We start from the raw sequence: 19,283 nt of genomic DNA, 5'->3' as shown, positions 1-19,283 counted from the left end.
TGCTTGATCATTTTGCAGTTTCCTGGAAGAGGTGGAGAAGGAGACTGGTTGGATCCTGATTCAAATCCAGATTTTTCCATTTAACTTCCTGGCCTTGGTTTTCTAACTTGCAGAGATGATGACTGTTGATAAATTAATAAGGAGAAGTCACCCATGCACAGTCTAATAAAAGTATGAATAACCTGGTGCTACTCAAGGTCCTCTCCTGGCTTGAATTTCATTATCGAGACCTCTAAAGGGATTTTCTCAAGGTCAAAGTCAAGATTGGAAAATGAAAGTCTTTAGAGAATTAAAAAACAGGGGACAGGGTTGGGGTGTGGGGGGTGACAACCAACTTCAGTAATCACAAGAAATCAGTACGACTATTTTTCTATAAAAAGTACAATTTGGTATGTGAGGAGGTGGGTGGGGGTGGGACAATGACTTCAGAATCTCATCTATCCCAAGATGCCCTTAAATTCACTGTGTATCTAAGAATAACCTTGAATTTCTGATCCATTTCCTAAGTGCTAGCATTGCAGGCCTGTGCCACCACACCCTGTTTATGTGGTGCCAGATATCAAAGTAGGGTCTTCATGCATAGGTAAGCCTGCCACCACCTGAGCTATACCCCAGTGCATTCTAAAAAGCACTAATATGGACTTTTCTTTGTGCGTGTGCGTGTGCGTGTGTGTGTGTGTGTGTGTGTGTGTGTGTGTGTCTGTGTCTGTGTACACATACATGTACACATATGCACACATGGAGAGACTGGAAGACAACATCAGGTGCAGGCATGCTGTTCAGTGAGCTCCCAGGATCCTCCTGTCCCTACCTTCCCAGCACTAGAATACAATTGTTAAAAACAAAGAAGGGCTGGAGAGAGAACTCAGTGGCCAAGAGCACTGGCTGCTCTCCTAGAGGACCTGGATTCAAGGCCCAGCACCCACATGGTGGCTCACAACTGTCTGTAAGGCTAATTCCCAGAGATCTAATGCCCTATTCTGGCTTTTGAAGGCACTGCACACAGGTGGTGAACAGACGTTCAAGCAGGGAAAAACACTCATACACATAAAATAAATCATCTTCGAACACAATAATCTCAGTGTCACACAGACGAAGCAAAAGTATCTTGGTTAGGCAATTCATTTGCAGAAGGGTGTGCCCAAACCTAAACCTGGCTTGCAACACACCAGGGCCAACACGGCTACTGTCTTTGCCCTCTGACATAGGTGGTTGATTAATTCATACAAGGGGGGTGGTCAGGAAATGTGAGTCTTTGCTGAGCTAATTACCTTTGATAAACAAAATAAAACAAAATAAATGAAAAAGTCCATTCTCATGCAAGCACATACTAGCCTAGCTGGGTGCTGGGAAATGAACTTAGGGTTTCATGGCTGGGCCAAGCCACCCCCCACAACCCTCACACAAACTTTTCAGTAATGTTGTTGAAGTTTACCATTGAAACTAAGCCTCGGCTGGGAAAGAATTCACAAATCATTGGCAGAAAGGTCTCAAGACAAGTCCAAAAAGTTAAGTCAAACTGTAACCCAGAGCTCAGGGCTGCAGAAGGGTAAGATGGCCGGAGGAAAGCAACATTGAGAAAATGGAACATTTCAGAAAGAGGGAAAGCCTGTACGTGGACCAGGCCTGCAAGCATTTCTCTTCTATTTTCAGAGAGCTCAGGTAAGCCACAGACAAGAGGTGGGATGTGCAAGGTGGGAAGGGAGAGGTCCGGGTCCTTCACATTAGGCACATCCTCAGCTGCAAATTCAAAGACTACCTTATAATAGAACATGAATTATTAAAACATAACCGGTGGCGCCTGCTTATTTTATTTCCCTACTGGAGAGGGAAGAGGAGCCTTTTTAAATACACAGATGTAAAGGAGACATGCATTAGGACTTTCACTATTTAGGCAACCCCACAAGCTGGCGGATGCTGCAGGGAAAGGACTGGGTATGGAAGGGCAGCCGTACCATTCCAGTGGACCTTGGCCATGGTGTCGTACTAGCTGCAGCTTCCTCCACTGGTGCCACGGGGAAGCCACAGGTCTTACAAAGCACCACCAGCTTCCCAAAGCCCATGCCTCTGATTGTGAAACCCTTCAAACCGACAAGAGAGGAAGGCTGAGAATGTAAATTTCAGGGCCACCACCTGACCTCTCTGTAGATCTAGACTAATCTTGTAATCTCCCTTTACTCCAGTTTCCTCCTGTATCTGATGGCGGAAAATGCAACCAATCTCCAGGGGAGTTATGATGCTTAGTGGGACGACACGTGTTTGCTAGCACGGTTGTCACTGGGCAGGAAGGCGAGTGAAGACATAACATTCTTCTAAAAGGATAACAAAACCCACATCAGCTTTTCTTTTTCCCGTTTTCATGCCTGTGCATGTATGTGCATACTTGCTTTTGCGTGTGAATGCCCCAGACTATGTTGGAAATCATCTTTAATTGTGCTTCTAACTTTGGATTGAAGCTGCGTTTCTCAATCACGCCCAGACCTTGCCAGTTATAGGTAGGCACCACGCCCACTGGGCATTTTCACCTGGATTCTGGGGATTTGAATCCCAGTCCTGTGTGTTGCACGGCAAGTGTTTTAACCACTGCCCACCTCAGTCAAGCAAAGGTGTGAGTGTTGTTAAGATGCAGGCAAGGTGGCAGGAGGGTGTTGCTGTGCCACCAGACAGGAGACTTGCCTAAGGATGTCATGTGTGTTGAGGGAGAGAAGAAGCAAGAAAAAGGAGAGGGAAGAGGAAGAGGAGAAAAAGGAAAAGAAAGAGAGGCTTGAGGAACAGAGAGAAAATAAAGTGGGGCGGAGAAAGGAGAGAAACAGAAATAAAGTAAGAAGTGGGGAGGCAAAGAAGATAAAGGGAGAAATGTGGATGCAAGAGAAAAAGAAAACAAGAGGGGGCGCTAGAGATAAAGGAAGAGGAGAGAAGAAAGGGAGAAGATAAAAGGAGAGAAAGATATGAAAGAGAGGGAGGGAAAAGAAAGCAAGAAAAGGAGGGGAGGAACCAATGAGGACTAGTAGCCAGAAGGCTAGAAAGGAGACAAGGACCAGGCGCTCGATGCGCTCGTCGCTCACCCTTCGGGCCTTGACTGAACGGGACTGTAAGGCCCCGCCCCAGGCCCGCCCCTCGTCCCGCCGGCCGCTGGCCAAGCTAGGAAGCTAGGAAGCAGCTGGCTCTGCGGAGGCGACATGTACCGGTTCCTGTCAAGCGTGACATCTCGGGCTACGGCCACCGCAGGCCCAGCCTTGGGTGGAGGGCGGCGTGGGGCGCACAGGCGACCCGGCCTGCCTATGCTGAGCCTTGGATGGGCCGGCGGCCTGGGGCTCGGGCTGGGGCTGGCTCTCGGGGCGAAACTGGCAATTGGGCTGAGGGGCGCCGTCCCCATTCAGTCCCCCGCGGACCCCGAGGCGTCCGGCGCTACTGAGCTGCCGCACGAGCAGGCCCCGGGCCCAGGGAGCCCGCACACGCCTGCGCCGCCCGCTGCCAGGGGCTTCTCCAGAGCCATCGAGAGCAGCCGCGATCTGCTGCACCGGATCAAGGTGCGGGCCCAGTGGGCGGCAGGGCGGCGGCTTCCGAAAAAGACTTTCCGTTTTCCGACTGTCTGGCCGCGGGCTGACGCTCTCAGGGTTGCTCAAGTAGCAGCTGAGGTCACGGGCCGCGGAGGAGCCCGCCCCTTCCCCTTTGGAGAGCGAGTCCAGCGCACGTCTAGGGACGGGACAATCCGAGCAGAATTTTGTCCTCCTGGTGGGCGGGGCCGCAGAGTGGGCGGAGTCAGATTCACTTTGAACCACCTCGGTCTTTCTTTTCTCTTAGGATGAGGTTGGTGCCCCTGGCATAGTGGTTGGAGTTTCTGTAGATGGAAAAGAAGTCTGGTCAGAAGGTGAGTTCAGCAAGTGGCTCATTTTGTTACTGGTGAAATAAAAATACTGATATTTTACAAGTTGGAGTTGCAAAAAGTGGCTCATTTGTAGAGACAATGTATCACTAGAATAATCAAGCTGTTTCATTTATCACTGAAAAGTTTAAAATGTAACTAACTGGGCTAGGAGTCTAGCTAAGTGGAAGCTTGCTTACTTAACCTTCATGTGTGAGGGTAAAAGAAAACAAATAATTGAGCTGGAGAGATGGTTCAGTGGTTAAGAGCACTGACTGTTCTTCCTAGGGGTCCTGAGTTCAAATCCCAACAACGTCATGGTGGCTCACAACCATCTGTAGTGGGTCCAATGCCCTCTTCTGGTGTGTCTGAAGACAGCTATAATTTATTTATAAATAAATAAATCTTATTAAGAAAGAAGGAAGTAAATAATTTAAGTTGTGTGACTCAAGTACATGGATGTGTTCAAAATTTTTTTGTTTCTTCCAGTTTACTCTTAAGAGTTGGTCTGAGGGAGGGGGGAGGGGGATGTTTGCCCGGAAACCGGGAAAGGGAATAACACTCGAAATGTATATAAGAAATATTCAAGTTAATAAAAAAAAAAAAAAGAGTTGGTCTGAAAATGGAATGTAGAACAATCCATTAAATTACCATTAGCACATATTAAATAACCCTTATTAGTAACTAAAACATCAGGTTCTGCATAGTTTTATTCTTTAATTCAGTAATTTTTTTTATTGCCCACTTCTGTAAAAGGCACTATACTAAGTGTTAGGAATACATGATATCCCTGGTCCTTAATGAGTTACATTATTATTATATTTACGAGCAGAAGTGTTAACTGTTTTGTTTGTTTTAACAACAAAAAGCTTGGTTGGAATGGAGCTCAGTTGGTGCTTGCTCTTGGGTACAAGTTCTGGATATGATTCCTTACACCACATAAATCAAAGTGGTATGGACCTGCGATCCCATTCCTCAGGAAGCAGAAGCTGGAGGATCAGAAGTTCAAGGTCACATGGTGTGTTTCAGGCCAGCTAGAGCATGTAGAGACCCTAGAATCCATCCCTCCTTTAAAGTTAGAAGCTTTGAGAGAGCCATTTCTATTCCTTTTATGATAAGTTTATCAAAGCAGTATTTCATAATATAACTTCTCCATTATGAACAAAGTGCTCTAGTTCATCATCTGGGTTTTATTTATTTATTTGCTTATTTATTTATTTATTTATTTATTTATTTATTTATTTATTTGTTTGTTTTCTTTTGTTTTTCAAGACGGGGTTCCTCTGTGTAACAGACCTGGCTGTCCTGGAACTTACCAAACTGGCCTCAAACTCATAAGAGATCTGCCTGCCTCTGCCTCCTGAGGACTGGGATTCAAGACTTAAGCCACCACACCCACTTCATCATTAGGTTTTTAGTAAATGATATTTTAGGCATTATTTAAGGAAAGCAACAGTTTCAGAAGATGTTGCTGGAAGTGGTAGAGTTTTGGAAATTTTACTTGAGTATATGTGTACTCTAATCAATATAGTTAGTTATGAAACAAATTAATAAGCTGGACATGGTAGCACGTGCCTATAACCCTAACACTGAAGAGCAGAGGCAGGAAGATCACCTCGAGTTTGAGCTGGGGTACAGATAGGAAGATCCTGACCCAAAAGCTTAACAGGGGCAGGGTTAGGAGATAGCTCATGGTTAAGAGCATTTGCTGCTCTTGCAGAGTGTCTGGGCTTGGTTCCTACATGGTGGTTCACAACTACCTGTAACTCTAGTTCCAGAGTAAACTGTGACTCACTTCTAACCTCTGTGGGCATGCATAATATTATATGTATGAGTGCTTTTTCTGCATGTGTGCCTTGTACTATGTACATACTTGGTGCCCACAAAGGCCAAACTTTACAACCTGAACTCAAGCCCAGGGACCAATATGGTGGAAGGAGAAAAATGACTTTTGGAAGTGGTCCTCTGACTTCTATAGGTGCGTGTAATACACACACACACACACACACACACACACACACACACACACACACACACACATTTACGCACACAGAGAAAGAGAGAGAGAGACAGAGACAGACAGAGAGGAAGAAGGATTGGGAAGAGGGAAGGAAGGAAAAAGAGAGAATAAAAATAATAAAAAAGAATTTAATAAATGCCAGCTTTCTAAGTAGGAGCTTTACACAAGTATTTTTACATTTACCATTTTATTCTTTTCATACTTCAGCTTTTTGTATTTCTTACATCTAATAGCATACTTTTACATTGTGCTGAATATGAAAACCAAACTTTTTTTTGGAAGAAGCTTTTAAAAATTAGTATATTGTTTTTCTTCTGGCTGCAGCTGCATTAAGCAAGTGGATAGGGAATTTGGCATACTTTTGTATTTGTTTTATTAGCTGGCTATTATAAAGAATTCAGCAAGGATGCTCAAAAACAGAAATTATAAGGAATTATGAAGAATAGGGATGTTTACTTTAAAGAATGTATACTGTGGCTGTCTTCAGACACACCAGAAGAGGGCATCGGATCCCATCACAGATGGTTGTGAGCCACCATGTGGTTGCTGGGATTTGAACTCAGGACCTCTGGAAGAGCAGTCAGTGCTCTTAACCACTGAGCCATCTCTCAGCTCTGCTTTAAAGAATGTAAATCATTTAAAGTGTAGACTAATAAGCGTGGTTATACAGATCTAGCTATAATATCTGTTACCCCACTTTTGATACCAAAGTCTATATTAGGCAGACTTAGAACTTACAGAATGAATCTCTCTCTGTTTATATAGAAAGTGGATTTATTAAACTGACTTACAGGCTGTGGTTAGCTACTCCAACAATGACTGGCTATGAATGAAAAGTCTAAGAGTCCAGTAAGTGTTCAGTCAATAAAGCTAGTTGTCTCAGCTGGTCTTCATTAAATGCTAGAATCCCAAAGAAATAGGCTCTAATGGGAGTGAAGGAATGGACTTGCTGGCCAGGTGAGAGCAAGCAGGCAAAGAGCAAAAGCTTCCTTCTTTTCACGTTCTTATAGGCTTCCTGCAGAAGGCATGGCTCAGATTAGATCTGGATTAAAAGTAGATCTTCCCACTTTACTTCAAATTAAACAGAACTCTCTAACAAGTATGCCCTCTATTTTGCATTTTAATTCTAGATGTAGTCAAGTTAACAGCCAAGAATAGCCATCACAATACTCGTAATCCCAAACAGAAGTAGAATCTTGAGTTCAAGGCCAACCTGGGCTGTGTAAAAAGAAGTGTCATCATTATATTGTTAAGCTAAGAAAAACTAATGGTATCTGAAAATATTGGATGGGAAATTGTTGGCTGCCAGGTAAACTCTAGTTCAGCTGTAAACATTTACTATCATCAGTATTGATGAGACTCTCATCCTTACGAGTCCAGTGTCTTACAAAAGCAATACCAGGCTGGAGAGATGGCTCAGTGGTTAAGAGCACTGACTGCTCTTCCAGAGGTCCTGAGTTCAAATCCCTGCAACCATATGGTGGCTCACAACCATCTGTGATAGGATCTGATGCCCTCTTCTGGTGTGTCTGAAGACAGCTACAGTGTACTTATATATAATAAATAAATCTTTAAAAAAATAAAAGCAATACCTAATGTATTTTAGTTGATACAGTTTCAGTATCAGACTTTCTGCTCTTATTTCCTTTGAAGGTTTAGGCTACGCAGATGTGGAGAACCGAGTACCCTGCAAACCAGAAACGGTCATGAGAATTGCAAGCATCAGCAAAAGCCTTACCATGGTGGCTCTGGCTAAACTGTGGGAAGCAGGGAAGCTGGATCTGGACCTCCCCGTGCAGCACTATGTCCCTGAGTTCCCAGAAAAAGAATACGAGGGTGAAAAGGTAGTGACACTCACAGCTCGTTTTCCCACTGGTATGTTACACTGTGTATACTGGAATCCTGTTTTAAATATTTAATAGAATTCTTTGGCTTGTTTTCGTCTCATAGATTTCTTGATCAATCTAGATGACAATCTGTTGGCTACTTTTCTGTGAGCCTTCCTTCCGTTCCAAGGCTGTTGTTGGCTAGTTCGCTACAGCTTACCACTGTCAATGAAGTCTTGTGGGTTTTGTTTCTTGTCCTTAGGTCTCTGTCACAACGAGATTACTAATTTCCCACTTAAGTGGAATTCGTCATTATGAAAAGGACATGAAGAAAGTGAAAGAAGAGAAGGCTTATAAAGCCTTGAAGATGATGAAAGGGACACCACCCCCTGACCAAGAGAAAGAACTGAAAGAAAAGGGAGGCAAGGATAACGAGAAGAGCGAGAAGAGCGAGAAGAGCGAGAAGAGCGAGAAGAGCGACTCGCCGAAAGCCAAAGCCGAGCAGGACAGTGAAGCCAAATGCCGCAGCGCAAAGCCGGGCAAGAAGAAGAATGACTTTGAACAAGGCGAATTATATTTGAAAGAAAAGTTCGAAAATTCGATCGAATCACTAAGATTATTTAAAAATGATCCTTTATTCTTTAAACCTGGTGAGTCCTGACTCCCTCCCTAACAAAGTTGTTAGTGCTGAAGTTTCCTTTTTCAGAAAGGTCACGTTGTTGCTTGCCACCCTGATCGCTTTCAATAAGGTTAATGACTGTAACGGGCCTGTAGTGCCTGCATGCGTGTGTGCGTATGTGCATGTGTGTGCAAGTGTCTGTATGTATGCATGTGCACTTGTGTGTGTGTGTGCGTATGTACATGTGTGTGCAAGTATCTGTGTGTATGCATGTGCACTTGTGTGTGTGCGCTTGTGCATACATGTATATTACACATGTGTATATTCTCATGCCTGTGGGGACCAAAGGACAACCTTAGATATCATTCCCCAGAAAGAGTTCTCATTGGTTTTGTTTTTTTTCCTTTTTTACATTTTATTTAGTTGTTGTGATGTGTGCAGAGGTCAGGGGTCAACTTTCCACAGTCGGCTCTCCTTCCACCATGTGAGTCCCAGAGACTGACTTCAGGGTTGGCAGCAAAGCACCTTCACCTGTTGAGCCATCTTGGCTTCCTGGAGCTAGGATTGCAAGTGCTCTCACCCTGACTCCTTTATGTGGGCCCTGGGGATGGAACCCTGGTCCTCCTGCTTGCTCTGCAAGCACTTTCCTGACTGAGCTGTCTCCCCTAACAGCCAGGCAGAGAGCTGCTTAGCTTTAGTGTCACGGAAGGCTACCCCATCAGAGATCTCAGCACCGAGATGTTCATGGCAACTGTGAGAGTTGGAATAATAGTTCTCCAAACTAAACTTGGGTGCGAGTGGAGAGGCTTTGAGTGGTGTTGCTTTGCGCTTGTACGTGGTTAGCATGGCAACGGCTCTACAGCCTGTTTGTTTGGTGCCTTTTTTTAGTCACCTTACCTTCCTCCAAACGCTAATCTATAAAATACTGCTTTTTCTCTGAGACAGCTGCTCACTGTGTAGACCAGGCTGGCCTCACCTGTGATCCTCCTGCCTCAGTCTCCCAGGTGCTGGGATTCCAGACGGGTAGCACCATGCTCGGCTTTATCCTTGCGTTAATCTTTATGTGTTTTTTTTCCTTAAATTGGTGTACTGTTTTCATTTTGAAAGCCATCTGCAGACTGGAGAGATGGCTTAGCAGTTAAGAGCAACAACGCACTGCTCTTGCAGAGAGCCTGACCTCAGCTTCCAGCACCCACTTCTGATGGCTCATAGCTTTCCAAACTCCCGCTCCTCCTGAGAATCTCATGCTCTCTTCAGACCCAGGAGGTCAAGTAACCTCAATATGCACTCCGTTCTGTTCCCCCATACACATAATTAAAAAAATATATATATAAATGATTTTACTGTGACTCAACATTATGATATAGATATAACTAAAAAAGACCAATGAAAATATAATTATGGATTTTGTATTTAAAAATAAAGTTTCTACCTATTTTTAGTATAGATCATATACTCTTAAATTAAAACCACTAAGTGATATATATATATATATATATGCACATATTTGAATAAAATTTTATGCCTACATCATTTTATTTAAAAAAAGCCAGCAGCATAGCTGGGTAGTGACAGTGTACACCCAGCACTCAGGAGGCAGCGGCAGGCAGATCGCTGAATCAAGGCCAGCCTAGTCTACAGAGTGAGTTCCAGCCTAGCCAGGGCCACACAGAGAAACTAAGAGATAGATAGATAGATAGATAGATAGACAGACAGACAGACAGATCGATGGATAAAACTCATGTGACCAGTTTTATCTTAAACAGTGGGATGGGTTGAGGAGAACAAGGCATTTGATCATGAGCTGGCTGTATGCTGCTATGTGGGCAGCCATTAAAGCTTTCACCAGGGCAAACTGACTTCGAGGGCAACCTGTGGCTCAGTCCCTCCTCCTCTTGGCATTCACAACTTCTGGGCAATCAGTCCCAGAAGGAAGATGCCTTTAGGTGCACTTTTTGGAAGAGCAGCTCTGAGCCCAAATGATCTCTAAATAAGGGCTGACACCCCAGCGCCCCAGCCTCTGCTCTGTCTTTTCCGTGTACCTAACTGTGAGATGGTGCTGTTCTGTCTTTTATCCATAAGGAGAAACCCAAAGAGTCTGTGTCTCTCTGCACACGTCATTCTTCTCTTCTAGAAACTCCAAGGTTTAGCTTTTCTGTGCTCGCCACAGCCTGTCTGGGGTTCACCCCCAGCACTTCCCACCCCCTACCCCCCCCAGCCCTTCCCCAAAGACAATCGATGGAGAAGTCAAATCTGCTTTTCTTCCACCTTTCTATTTTATTGCCAGTTTGAAGGGTTGTGTTTGAGGTGGCATATACTTGCTTATTTCATGTTCAGATAAAAGAGCAGATTCAGACAAGGACTCACACAAGTGTGCAGTGCCTGTGTTGATCATTCTGTAGGGAGCTGGACATAGCATGGATGTTATAAAGCTAACTAAGGTATTGGCACATCACCTGTAACCTGTGTTAGATGTTAAAGTAAAATATTACGGTTTTAAAAGTATCACTGTTTTCAGTGGAAATATATTTTACATATGTTTGAATAATAACTGAGCATTTTCTCCCCCTTTCCCATGCGATGATGTCTCAAGGTAGTCAGTTTTTGTATTCAACGTTTGGCTATACTCTGCTGGCAGCCATAGTAGAAAGAGCTTCAGGATATAAATATTTGGACTATATGCAGAAAATTTTCCATGATTTGGACATGCTGACAACTGTCCAGGAAGAAAACGAGCCAGTGATTTACAACAGAGCAAGGTAAACAGACATCCGCTGTGTCCGGCTGTGTTACGTCTTAACATTGTCCTGTCAGTTTGAAAGTCAGATTGTCCTTGTTTCCGTTCCAACATCAGCTTGCCACATGTTTTGGAACCTTTTACATGTCTGTTTTTTATGAGTAAAATGAAAGAAAGAATATGTTTGTGGTGTCTCATACCTGTAATCCCAGCACCAGGAGGATGAGGCACAGGAATTACTCTTGGCTACACAAGAGCTAGAGTGAGACCATCACAGGAGAAGGAGGGCACAAGAACAATAAAGAAGGAGCCACGGTTCAAACTCCTGAGTAATTAAGCCCAAGTACTGCCTATCCTGCGCATAGACAATTTGGTTTTTAAACATCTTAATTTTTTTTAAGATTTATTTATTTATTATATATAAGTGCACTGTAGCTGTCTTCAGACACACCAGAAGAGGGCATTAGATCCCATTACAGATGGTTGTGAGCCACCATGTGGTTGCTGGGATTTGAACTCAGGACTTCTGGAAGAGCAGTCAGTGCTCTTAACCACTGAGCCATCTCTCCAGCCCTTATTTGGACTTTAAAGAAAGATTTATTTATATAAAAATTGTGTGTGTGTATGATTGTCTGATTATAGTTTTGCTCATATGAGTCAGGTGCTGATGAGGCACAAGGGGCAGCAGATCCCTCAAGCTGAGGCCCAGGAGGTTGTGAGCTACTAGACGTAAGTGCCACACTCAACTCTGGTCCTCTGCAGGAGCAGTGTGTGCTCTCAACTGCTGAGCCGTCTCTCCAGCCCTGATTTGCTTGGATTTTGGTGATCCCATATAAAAGTGGTGATTGGTTCATTTTAGTTAAAAGTACCGCTGATGTAAAACGAGGCAGGGATAGGGCGTGACTCACTTATTAGAGGGCTTGCCTGTCGTGCGTGAAGCTCTGGGTATCTATGCCTCCACCCTTCATAAAGTCAGATATGGCAGCACAGCCTTTAAACCCAGCGTTCCTTGGCTACATAGCAAGTCTGAGGGACCAGAGACTTTGTTTCAAACAAATATAAAATAGAGCACAAAAACGTATTGTCACTATTTGTTTTCATTCGATTTGATGGAGTATCTTTGTGGGCCTCTAAACTCAGCTGTGGTTCTTTTTTTGTATTTTGGGTTTTATTGTTGTTGGTGGTGGTTTTTGCTGTTGTTTGTTTTAAGACAGAGTCTCTCTATGTAGCCCTTGCTGTCTTAGAAGTTGATGAACTCACATAGATACTTTGCCTCTGCCTCCCAAGTGTTAGGATTAAAGGAGTGCACCTCACCCAGCTGTCTCTGTAAATTTTTTTTTGTAACATTAAAGACACTAGGCTTTTTAGGGCTGTTCTAGGAGAAGAGGTAATCTTTTAAAAACATGCACCCAGGCAAGGAGTAGTGGCTCATGCCTTTACCAGCCTGGACACAGTGAGTTTCAGGACAGCCAGAGCTATATAGTGAGACCCCGTTTCCAAAACAGAGAAACTAACAATAACAACAAAACCCCCACAAAAATATGTACTCAGGAAGACTTTAAGTAAAATTTAGTAACCACATTTTCTTTCTATTAGTCTTCTGTACTATTTTGTACAAAACTAGATGTTCACAGCTTGTCAATCTACTGATCTGTTGGCATAATCATACTTTCTATAATAATATTAGTTACAATACCCAGACCAATGCTTTTTAGGGTCGTTGAATGAATCTGTGTCTCTTTTGCAAACTGAAAAACTAGTGACACCTGAGGCCCATCACCTGCTTAAAGTATTTCCTTCAGGATCTTACACTTTAAAATACTAAATGTTTTGGTCAGACCTATAGCCCAAGGCCAAAGGTTTCTGTAAGGAGGGAGAGGTGGGGTCCATGCTTAGCTGGCTTCATTATTGTCTTGAATAAAACTGAGGCTTTCCCAGATGCCCCAACAGGAACAGGACCCTGTATAGGTAACACACGGTGTTGATCCGTAGAGCAGAAGCACTCCCCTGTAGAGTAAGTAGAGTAGTCTAAGCTAACACCCACGGGAGCAGAGTGATGAGTTTACCGTTGTAGGTGCGGAATCCCTAGTCAATCCGCCGGTTTCTCAGGCCTTACTCGTGTTTTCCGTTGGCACAGTACTTTAGTTTTGGGGCTGGGTTAGAGTGCAGAACCGTATGAAACAAAAGAAAACCCTCTGGGTTCCTCTAGGCTGATTGTTCCTAAACAAACGAAAGGAGGCTTCCGGGCTGTCACAGGTAGTATTTTGGCTTTCCCTCCTCTTTGTTTCCTGGTGTCTTTAGAGCTGAGCATTGTTCTTGTTTTGAGCTCTTTTGTGCCTTTAGCTGACAGACTTGCGGGCTCAGTTTAAAAGTAGGGTTTTGGTTTTATTGATTTATTTTTAAAGATTTATTTATTTTTAAAGATTTATGTATGTGAGTACACTGTTGCTGTCTTCAGACACACCATAAGGTTACAGATGGTCGGGAGCCACCATATTTTCATAAAAAGCTGATTTGTTTTCTGTCCAAAGAAATTGAGAGATTTGAGACTAGAATCTGCCTATATAAAGTTTAGATTTCTTTTTTAGATTGTTTTATTTATATCATGTATATGAGTACACTGTGACTGTCATCAGATACACCAGAAGAGGGGCATCAGATCCCATTACAGATGGATGTGAGCCACCATGCGGTTGCTGGGAATTGAACTCAGGACCTTTGGAAGAGCAGTCAGTGCTTTTAACCACTGAGCTATCTCTCCAGCCCAGGTTTAGATTTCTAATTAAAGACAGATTCTCTGTAATCTTACACTTAAAGGAAGAATGAACGAGGGTTCCTAATATCTTATATTTATAAGTATTTTCAGATGCTTTACTGTTAAAAGGAAGTTACACAGGACTGATTGTTCATGCAAAATATTAGTAATTCAGCTTTACAAGCTTGGAGTTTTCTCTTAAGAGATAAATTCCTTAACCCGAAAACGTACTTCTTTTTAATGTTTTCCCATTATGTAGTTCCCTTTCGATGTATTGATATTTTTACTTGATGTGCTGGCACTATGAGATGATCAGAGTTGAAGTTTTTATAGGAGAGCTACATGAATGAGAGGCAAGGTAAGGCAGAGCAGAAGTTGACCAAACAGCGTTCATGAGGTTATTACTATACATGGGGAGACATGTCAGAGCCTCTGTTTCTGGGCATGGTCATGCATGTGATCCCCACACTCAGGAGGTGGAGGCAGGACAATTGAGGCTGGTCTGTGCTGCGTAGTGAGTTCAAAGCCAGCCTGCAATACATAGAAAAACGCTGCCTAAAAAATCTTCTGCAGACTTAAGAAAAGATTGCTTATTTTTATTTTATGTGTACAGGTGTTTTGCCCAGGTCTGTGTATGTGTATTTGATGCATGCCTACTGATGGAGAGCAGAAGAGCTCCCAAAACTAGATTACAAACAGTGGTAACCATGTGTCTCAAACAGTGGACCTGCTCAATGCTGAGCCATCTCTCTGATACCTCCTACTTTTTTTTTTTTTTTTTTTTTTTAACATTTTAGACATATACTTGTGGCCACATCTTACCTAACAGCTAATCCTATTTCATCCAATGATGAGCCGGGCTTTTAGGGGATATTGTAGAATCATGAAAGAAAAAAAAATTGGAGGAATTTTTTAAACATGTATTCTCATAGTCCCTCTAAAGTTATGAATTTTAAAAGAGGATATGAGTTTGGGAGGGAGAAAGGCCCACAGGTGATTTCAGTAAACATATTTCAGCCTTTCTTCAGAAGCACATTAGAGACTTATTAGTGTTAGTAGAAATCCAGTTTTAGGGGGGCTGAGAGATGGCTCAGCAGTTAAGAGTACTTGCTGCTCTTATAGGGGACCTACCTGGCTTTAATTCTCAGCACTCACACTGTGACTCCCAGTTATTTGTAACTCTTAAGCACGGAGCCATCTCTAATTTCTTCTTCCAAGATTCTGCTATATCCCCTAAAAACCCAGCACATAATTGGATGAAGAAGGACGGCAATTAGAAAAAAGATGTAGACATGGATGTAGACATTTAGAGGATCCAGGGGATGTGGACTGGGAGAGAGAGCTCAGAGAGCAGAGGGGCCCACGGAGTGGCAGGAAATGCGGGTCAGCAGTGGTAGTGAGACGAGGCAGATGAGGACCACAGGCATGAGTTAGAGGAGCAGGAGACAGAGTGGAGAACAGACGCCTGCCTTTAGTGGTACAGACTGACGGAGACTACAGTCTATAACAAAGGTCGTAGGAGAGCGGATGTGAGCTCCCTCATACAGTTCAGCAGTAAAGACAGACAAGAGACACCGTAGCTAGCATATTTTTCTTCTCTTTGGAAGAAACTCTGTGTGTGTGTGTGTGTGTGTGTGTGTGTGTGTGTGTGTGTGTGTGTGTGTGTGTGTGTGTGTGCAGAGAGAGAGAGAGAGAGAGAGAGAGAGAGAGAGAGAGAGCACTAGAGAGAACGCTAAGGTGAGGGAGCCAGAGTTTTTAGCACAACATAGACAGCCCTTCATGATCTGTCCCATGTCCAGCCTACTTCTCCAGCATTGCCTCTGGCTGCTTCACCTCTCATCCCCCTCCTTCAGCCAAACTAAACCGCTTGCTTTTCTCGTGGCCTCAGTCATGATTGTACAGCACTGTTTGGGTGTCTTAAATCCATCTTGCTGGCCGGGCCATAACCTGTTTCTCAAAAGGTGATGCAGAACCAGCAGGACTGTCATCAACTGGAGGCCTGTTAGAAATGTGGGTTTCGGAGCCCCTCCCAAGACCTACTAAAACAAAAGCCTCGTTGTAATAGAAATTTCTGAGGACTGTGGCCTCAGCTAATTGTAAACGCATTGTTTAGCAAGTACTGATGGGATAGGTGGTGGTCTGGCAGGATACAGAATTCATCACAGGTGGGGCTTTTCCATCTGTCATGGTCCATTTAGGAGTGTAGTATTATCTCTGTGAAGACTGCTGGCTGTGTTACAGGTCATGGAAGGAAGTGTGGTAAACACTGGAGGGTTTGGGATAGGTGAAAGGCACGGGAGACATAAGCTGTGGCTTTTAACTGGACCATAGATTTCCAGGAGAAAATAATGTGAGAAGTATAACCTGTAGTCAAGTTTTAGGATGCAGGTGTAGAGCCAGGTGTAGTAGCACATACCTATAATCCCACTTGGCAGGCTGAAGCAGGAGGATTATGAGTTGGGGACCAACCAGGTCACATAGTAGGACGTTTTTTTTTTGCCTCATAAACAAATAGCAGAAACCCCCAAACACAAAAAAATGTTGACAGAAAATTAATCTTTTTTAAAACTGGAAGGAATGTCTTACAGAACATGGATGGTGATAGAAATATCTTTTTTAGATAAATTTGGGCTCACTTTAGATGGCGTTGATCTTCTCAGTAAAGCAAATTGTGTGGTGATATTCTTCTTGGAGCCAACTCAGGTAGAATGGTAATAGCGGAAGACTGAGGATAACTGTACCAAGGGATGAGCAAGAGAGGAAGGTGTAACACCACTAAGGGCTGGGAACGTGGCTCAGTGGTGGAGCACCACCTACTAAGTGCAAGGCCCTGGGTCTAACCCTAGCACCCAGTCAGTACTGCCGTCCTGTGGCGAGCATAAGCTCAGTTTTGCGGTACGAATTTCTGCTTTGCCTGGTCAATAGAGACCAAGGAAAGGGAATTACAACTGGTGGACTGGCATGGTCAAAGAATGAGAGTGTTCTAGTGAGACCATACCTGGAGTGGCTGGAATTACTAATGCCAAGGTTAGAGCAGAAAAAGCAGCTGAAACCAGGAAGAACCCGAGGACTGAGCGCTCAGGAGAGGGAGAGGAGGTTGGTGGAGGACAGAGGAAGGCAGAGGAGTTCTGTGTTGGAGTGCTGGGAAGCAGGCGATAGTAATGGGGAAGTCCCCGAGTTTCGGTGGTCAGGATGAGATTCAGGCTGACTACTGCTTATGAGTAGTGGAGCTGAAATGGACTCCCAGATAGATCAGAAGAGGGAGGCAGTTAGCAGACATAAAGCCTCCAAGCACCATGTATGGATCATGTATGGATCATGAAAGAAAGGATCTCCTTAAGGAAAACTGCATGCATCTCTTGTTCCACAATTTGCGGGTTCATTGAATTTACCCAACAGCCACGGAGCCTGCTGTAGAGAATACAGAGCCCTAGAGCTCAGGGCTTTGTCCCTCCTTAACACTCTCCTGGTATCAGAACAGCGCCTGGCTGTAAGAGATCCATCAGTAGTTGTTACCTACGAAGGTAAACTCCAGCTAGCATTTATTTCTTAAGCACGTGCCCATCAGAAACATACAAGTCTTTCTTATACATAACCCAGCCTCTGAATGGAAGGAATAATAACCCCCAGATCACAAAGTAAGATTCTAAAGTGGAGAGACAGCATACAATGGTAGATTGTCTTGTTTTAAATCCAGCTCTGCCATTCCCAAGCCAAGTAAGCATTTATAATAGCACTGACCTCCGATGACTTGGTCAGAACAAACGAGTTTGCATATTAGTGCTTTATTAAAATGACCTGACATATAGAAATAACTATATAAATATTTGTTTACCAAAGTGATCATAACAGTAAAGGTGAGAGTTGGGATTCAAACTGAACTTTGTTGAATTGAGCCTTTCCCACAAGTACCATGTTGTGTCCTCAGACATAGCATTTGTATGCTGTTTTTGTCCAAGAAACCTGGCCTTATTCCACCTTATTTCTAAAGATCCTCATGTGTACACTTTTTGTTACAAAATTCATTTGTGGCACCTAATCCAACACTAAGCCCAAGGGCTAGGAATATCTACCCACTATAAATATTAACCTCATGCATGGAGCAAATATAAAATATTGATCAGTGCATTGTACAAGTATTAAAAGTTAGATATGCTAAAAAGAATTAGATATGCTTAGTATGGGAAAGCCATCCCAATAGGAAAAGGTTCTTTCTATGCTTTAGTTTGTTAAGTAGATTACCGACCCAGTTAGCACTATGGTTTGGATTATACTGAAGGTTTATGGGTAGTTTGTAGTTTTGTATGGTCCCTACACCCCACCTCATTTGTATACATTCCTGTTCATTGTCACATGGACAGTCGATGACAATAGACTATTAAATTTTTAATGACTATTCTTACTTCGTTTTAGATTTTATGTGTACAATAAAAAGAAACGTCTTGTCAACACACCCTACGTGGATAACTCCTATAAATGGGCTGGTGGTGGATTTCTGTCCACGGTGGGGGACCTCCTGAAGTTTGGGAATGCAATGCTGTATGGCTACCAAGTTGGGCTGTTTAAGAACTCAAATGAAAATCTCTTGCCTGGATATCTCAAGCCAGAAACGATGGTGATGATGTGGACCCCAGTCCCTAACACAGAGATGTCCTGGGATAAAGAGGGCAAATATGCCATGGCGTGGGGTGTTGTAGAGAAGAAGCAAACGCACGGCGCCTGCAGGAAGCAGCGGCACTACGCCTCACACACTGGAGGTGCCGTGGGTGCCAGCAGTGTCCTGCTGGTCCTCCCTGAGGAACTGGACCCGGAGGCCGTAAACAACAAGGTTCCCCCGAGGGGAATAATTGTCTCAATCATATGCAACATGCAGTCTGTGGGCCTCAACAGCACTGCTTTAAAGATCGCCCTGGAGTTTGATAAAGACCGAGCCGACTAATCCTAACCGCGGCACAGGTCCACAGTGAGCCTTCCGTTCTGTGAAATGTTGACGTTCCAAAATACAAAAACACTTTAAGAATACATTTGTAATAGAATACAGTTAAATGTGGAAAATTATGTACCTCTAATTGCTTAATTTTGTAATTGCCTTTTTATTGGACAATTAGTTCTTTACACTCAGGGAAATAACAGTTGTTTCTACTTTTTTTTTAAAGTGTTAACTCTTGAAATAAAATATTCTGATAAAAGAAGACACTTTAGTTTCTAGGTTTTTATTTTCACCTTCTTTACAGTCTTGCTGGGTAGCATAGGCTGGCTTTGAACTTAAATCTTTCTGCTTTACTTTCCAAGTCTCTGGATTATAGGCACGAGCCACCGAACTTGGCTGAAATATGCCCTTTTTAAATGTGTAATAGAGGATGCCTCATGCAACAGAAGGCTGTAAATATTGACCTTTGAATATTTAAACAGTGAAAATACACTCATGAGAATCACATATGTATGAACATAAATATGTATA

General features: G+C 43.4%; 1 protein-coding gene across 2 annotated transcripts; it reads left to right on the top strand.

Annotated features, from left to right (window-relative positions):
- The first annotated feature begins 3,125 nt into the window (after positions 1-3,125).
- Lactb (lactamase beta) lies at positions 3,126-19,016 on the top strand. 2 transcript variants are annotated; one of them, XM_032910025.1, is made up of 6 exons: positions 3,126-3,530; positions 3,805-3,871; positions 7,539-7,729; positions 7,974-8,361; positions 10,924-11,089; positions 18,236-19,016. In XM_032910025.1, the coding sequence occupies exons 1-6, from the start codon at positions 3,180-3,182 to the stop codon at positions 18,759-18,761; spliced, it is 1,689 nt and encodes a 562-aa protein (XP_032765916.1). In that variant the 5' UTR covers positions 3,126-3,179; the 3' UTR covers positions 18,762-19,016. The 2 variants fall into 2 exon arrangements, with proteins under 2 accessions (XP_032765916.1, XP_032765917.1); XM_032910026.1 differs by lacking the exon at positions 10,924-11,089.
- Positions 19,017-19,283: the final 267 nt, after the last annotated feature.

Source organism: Rattus rattus, chromosome 8 (genome assembly GCF_011064425.1).
Source record: "Rattus rattus isolate New Zealand chromosome 8, Rrattus_CSIRO_v1, whole genome shotgun sequence".
NCBI lineage: Eukaryota > Metazoa > Chordata > Mammalia > Rodentia > Muridae > Rattus > Rattus rattus.
This window is presented reverse-complemented; position numbering and strand designations above follow the sequence as displayed.

Excerpts from the sequence above, each read along its gene's own strand:
- Lactb (XM_032910025.1), top strand. The coding sequence starts at position 3,180 with ATGTACCGGTTCCTGTCAAGCGTGACATCTCGGGCTACGGCCACCGCA. Across the intron at positions 8,362-10,923 it reads TCCTTTATTCTTTAAACCTG|GTAGTCAGTTTTTGTATTCA; the intron begins GTGAGTCCTGAC and ends TGATGTCTCAAG. Across the intron at positions 11,090-18,235 it reads GTGATTTACAACAGAGCAAG|ATTTTATGTGTACAATAAAA; the intron begins GTAAACAGACAT and ends ACTTCGTTTTAG.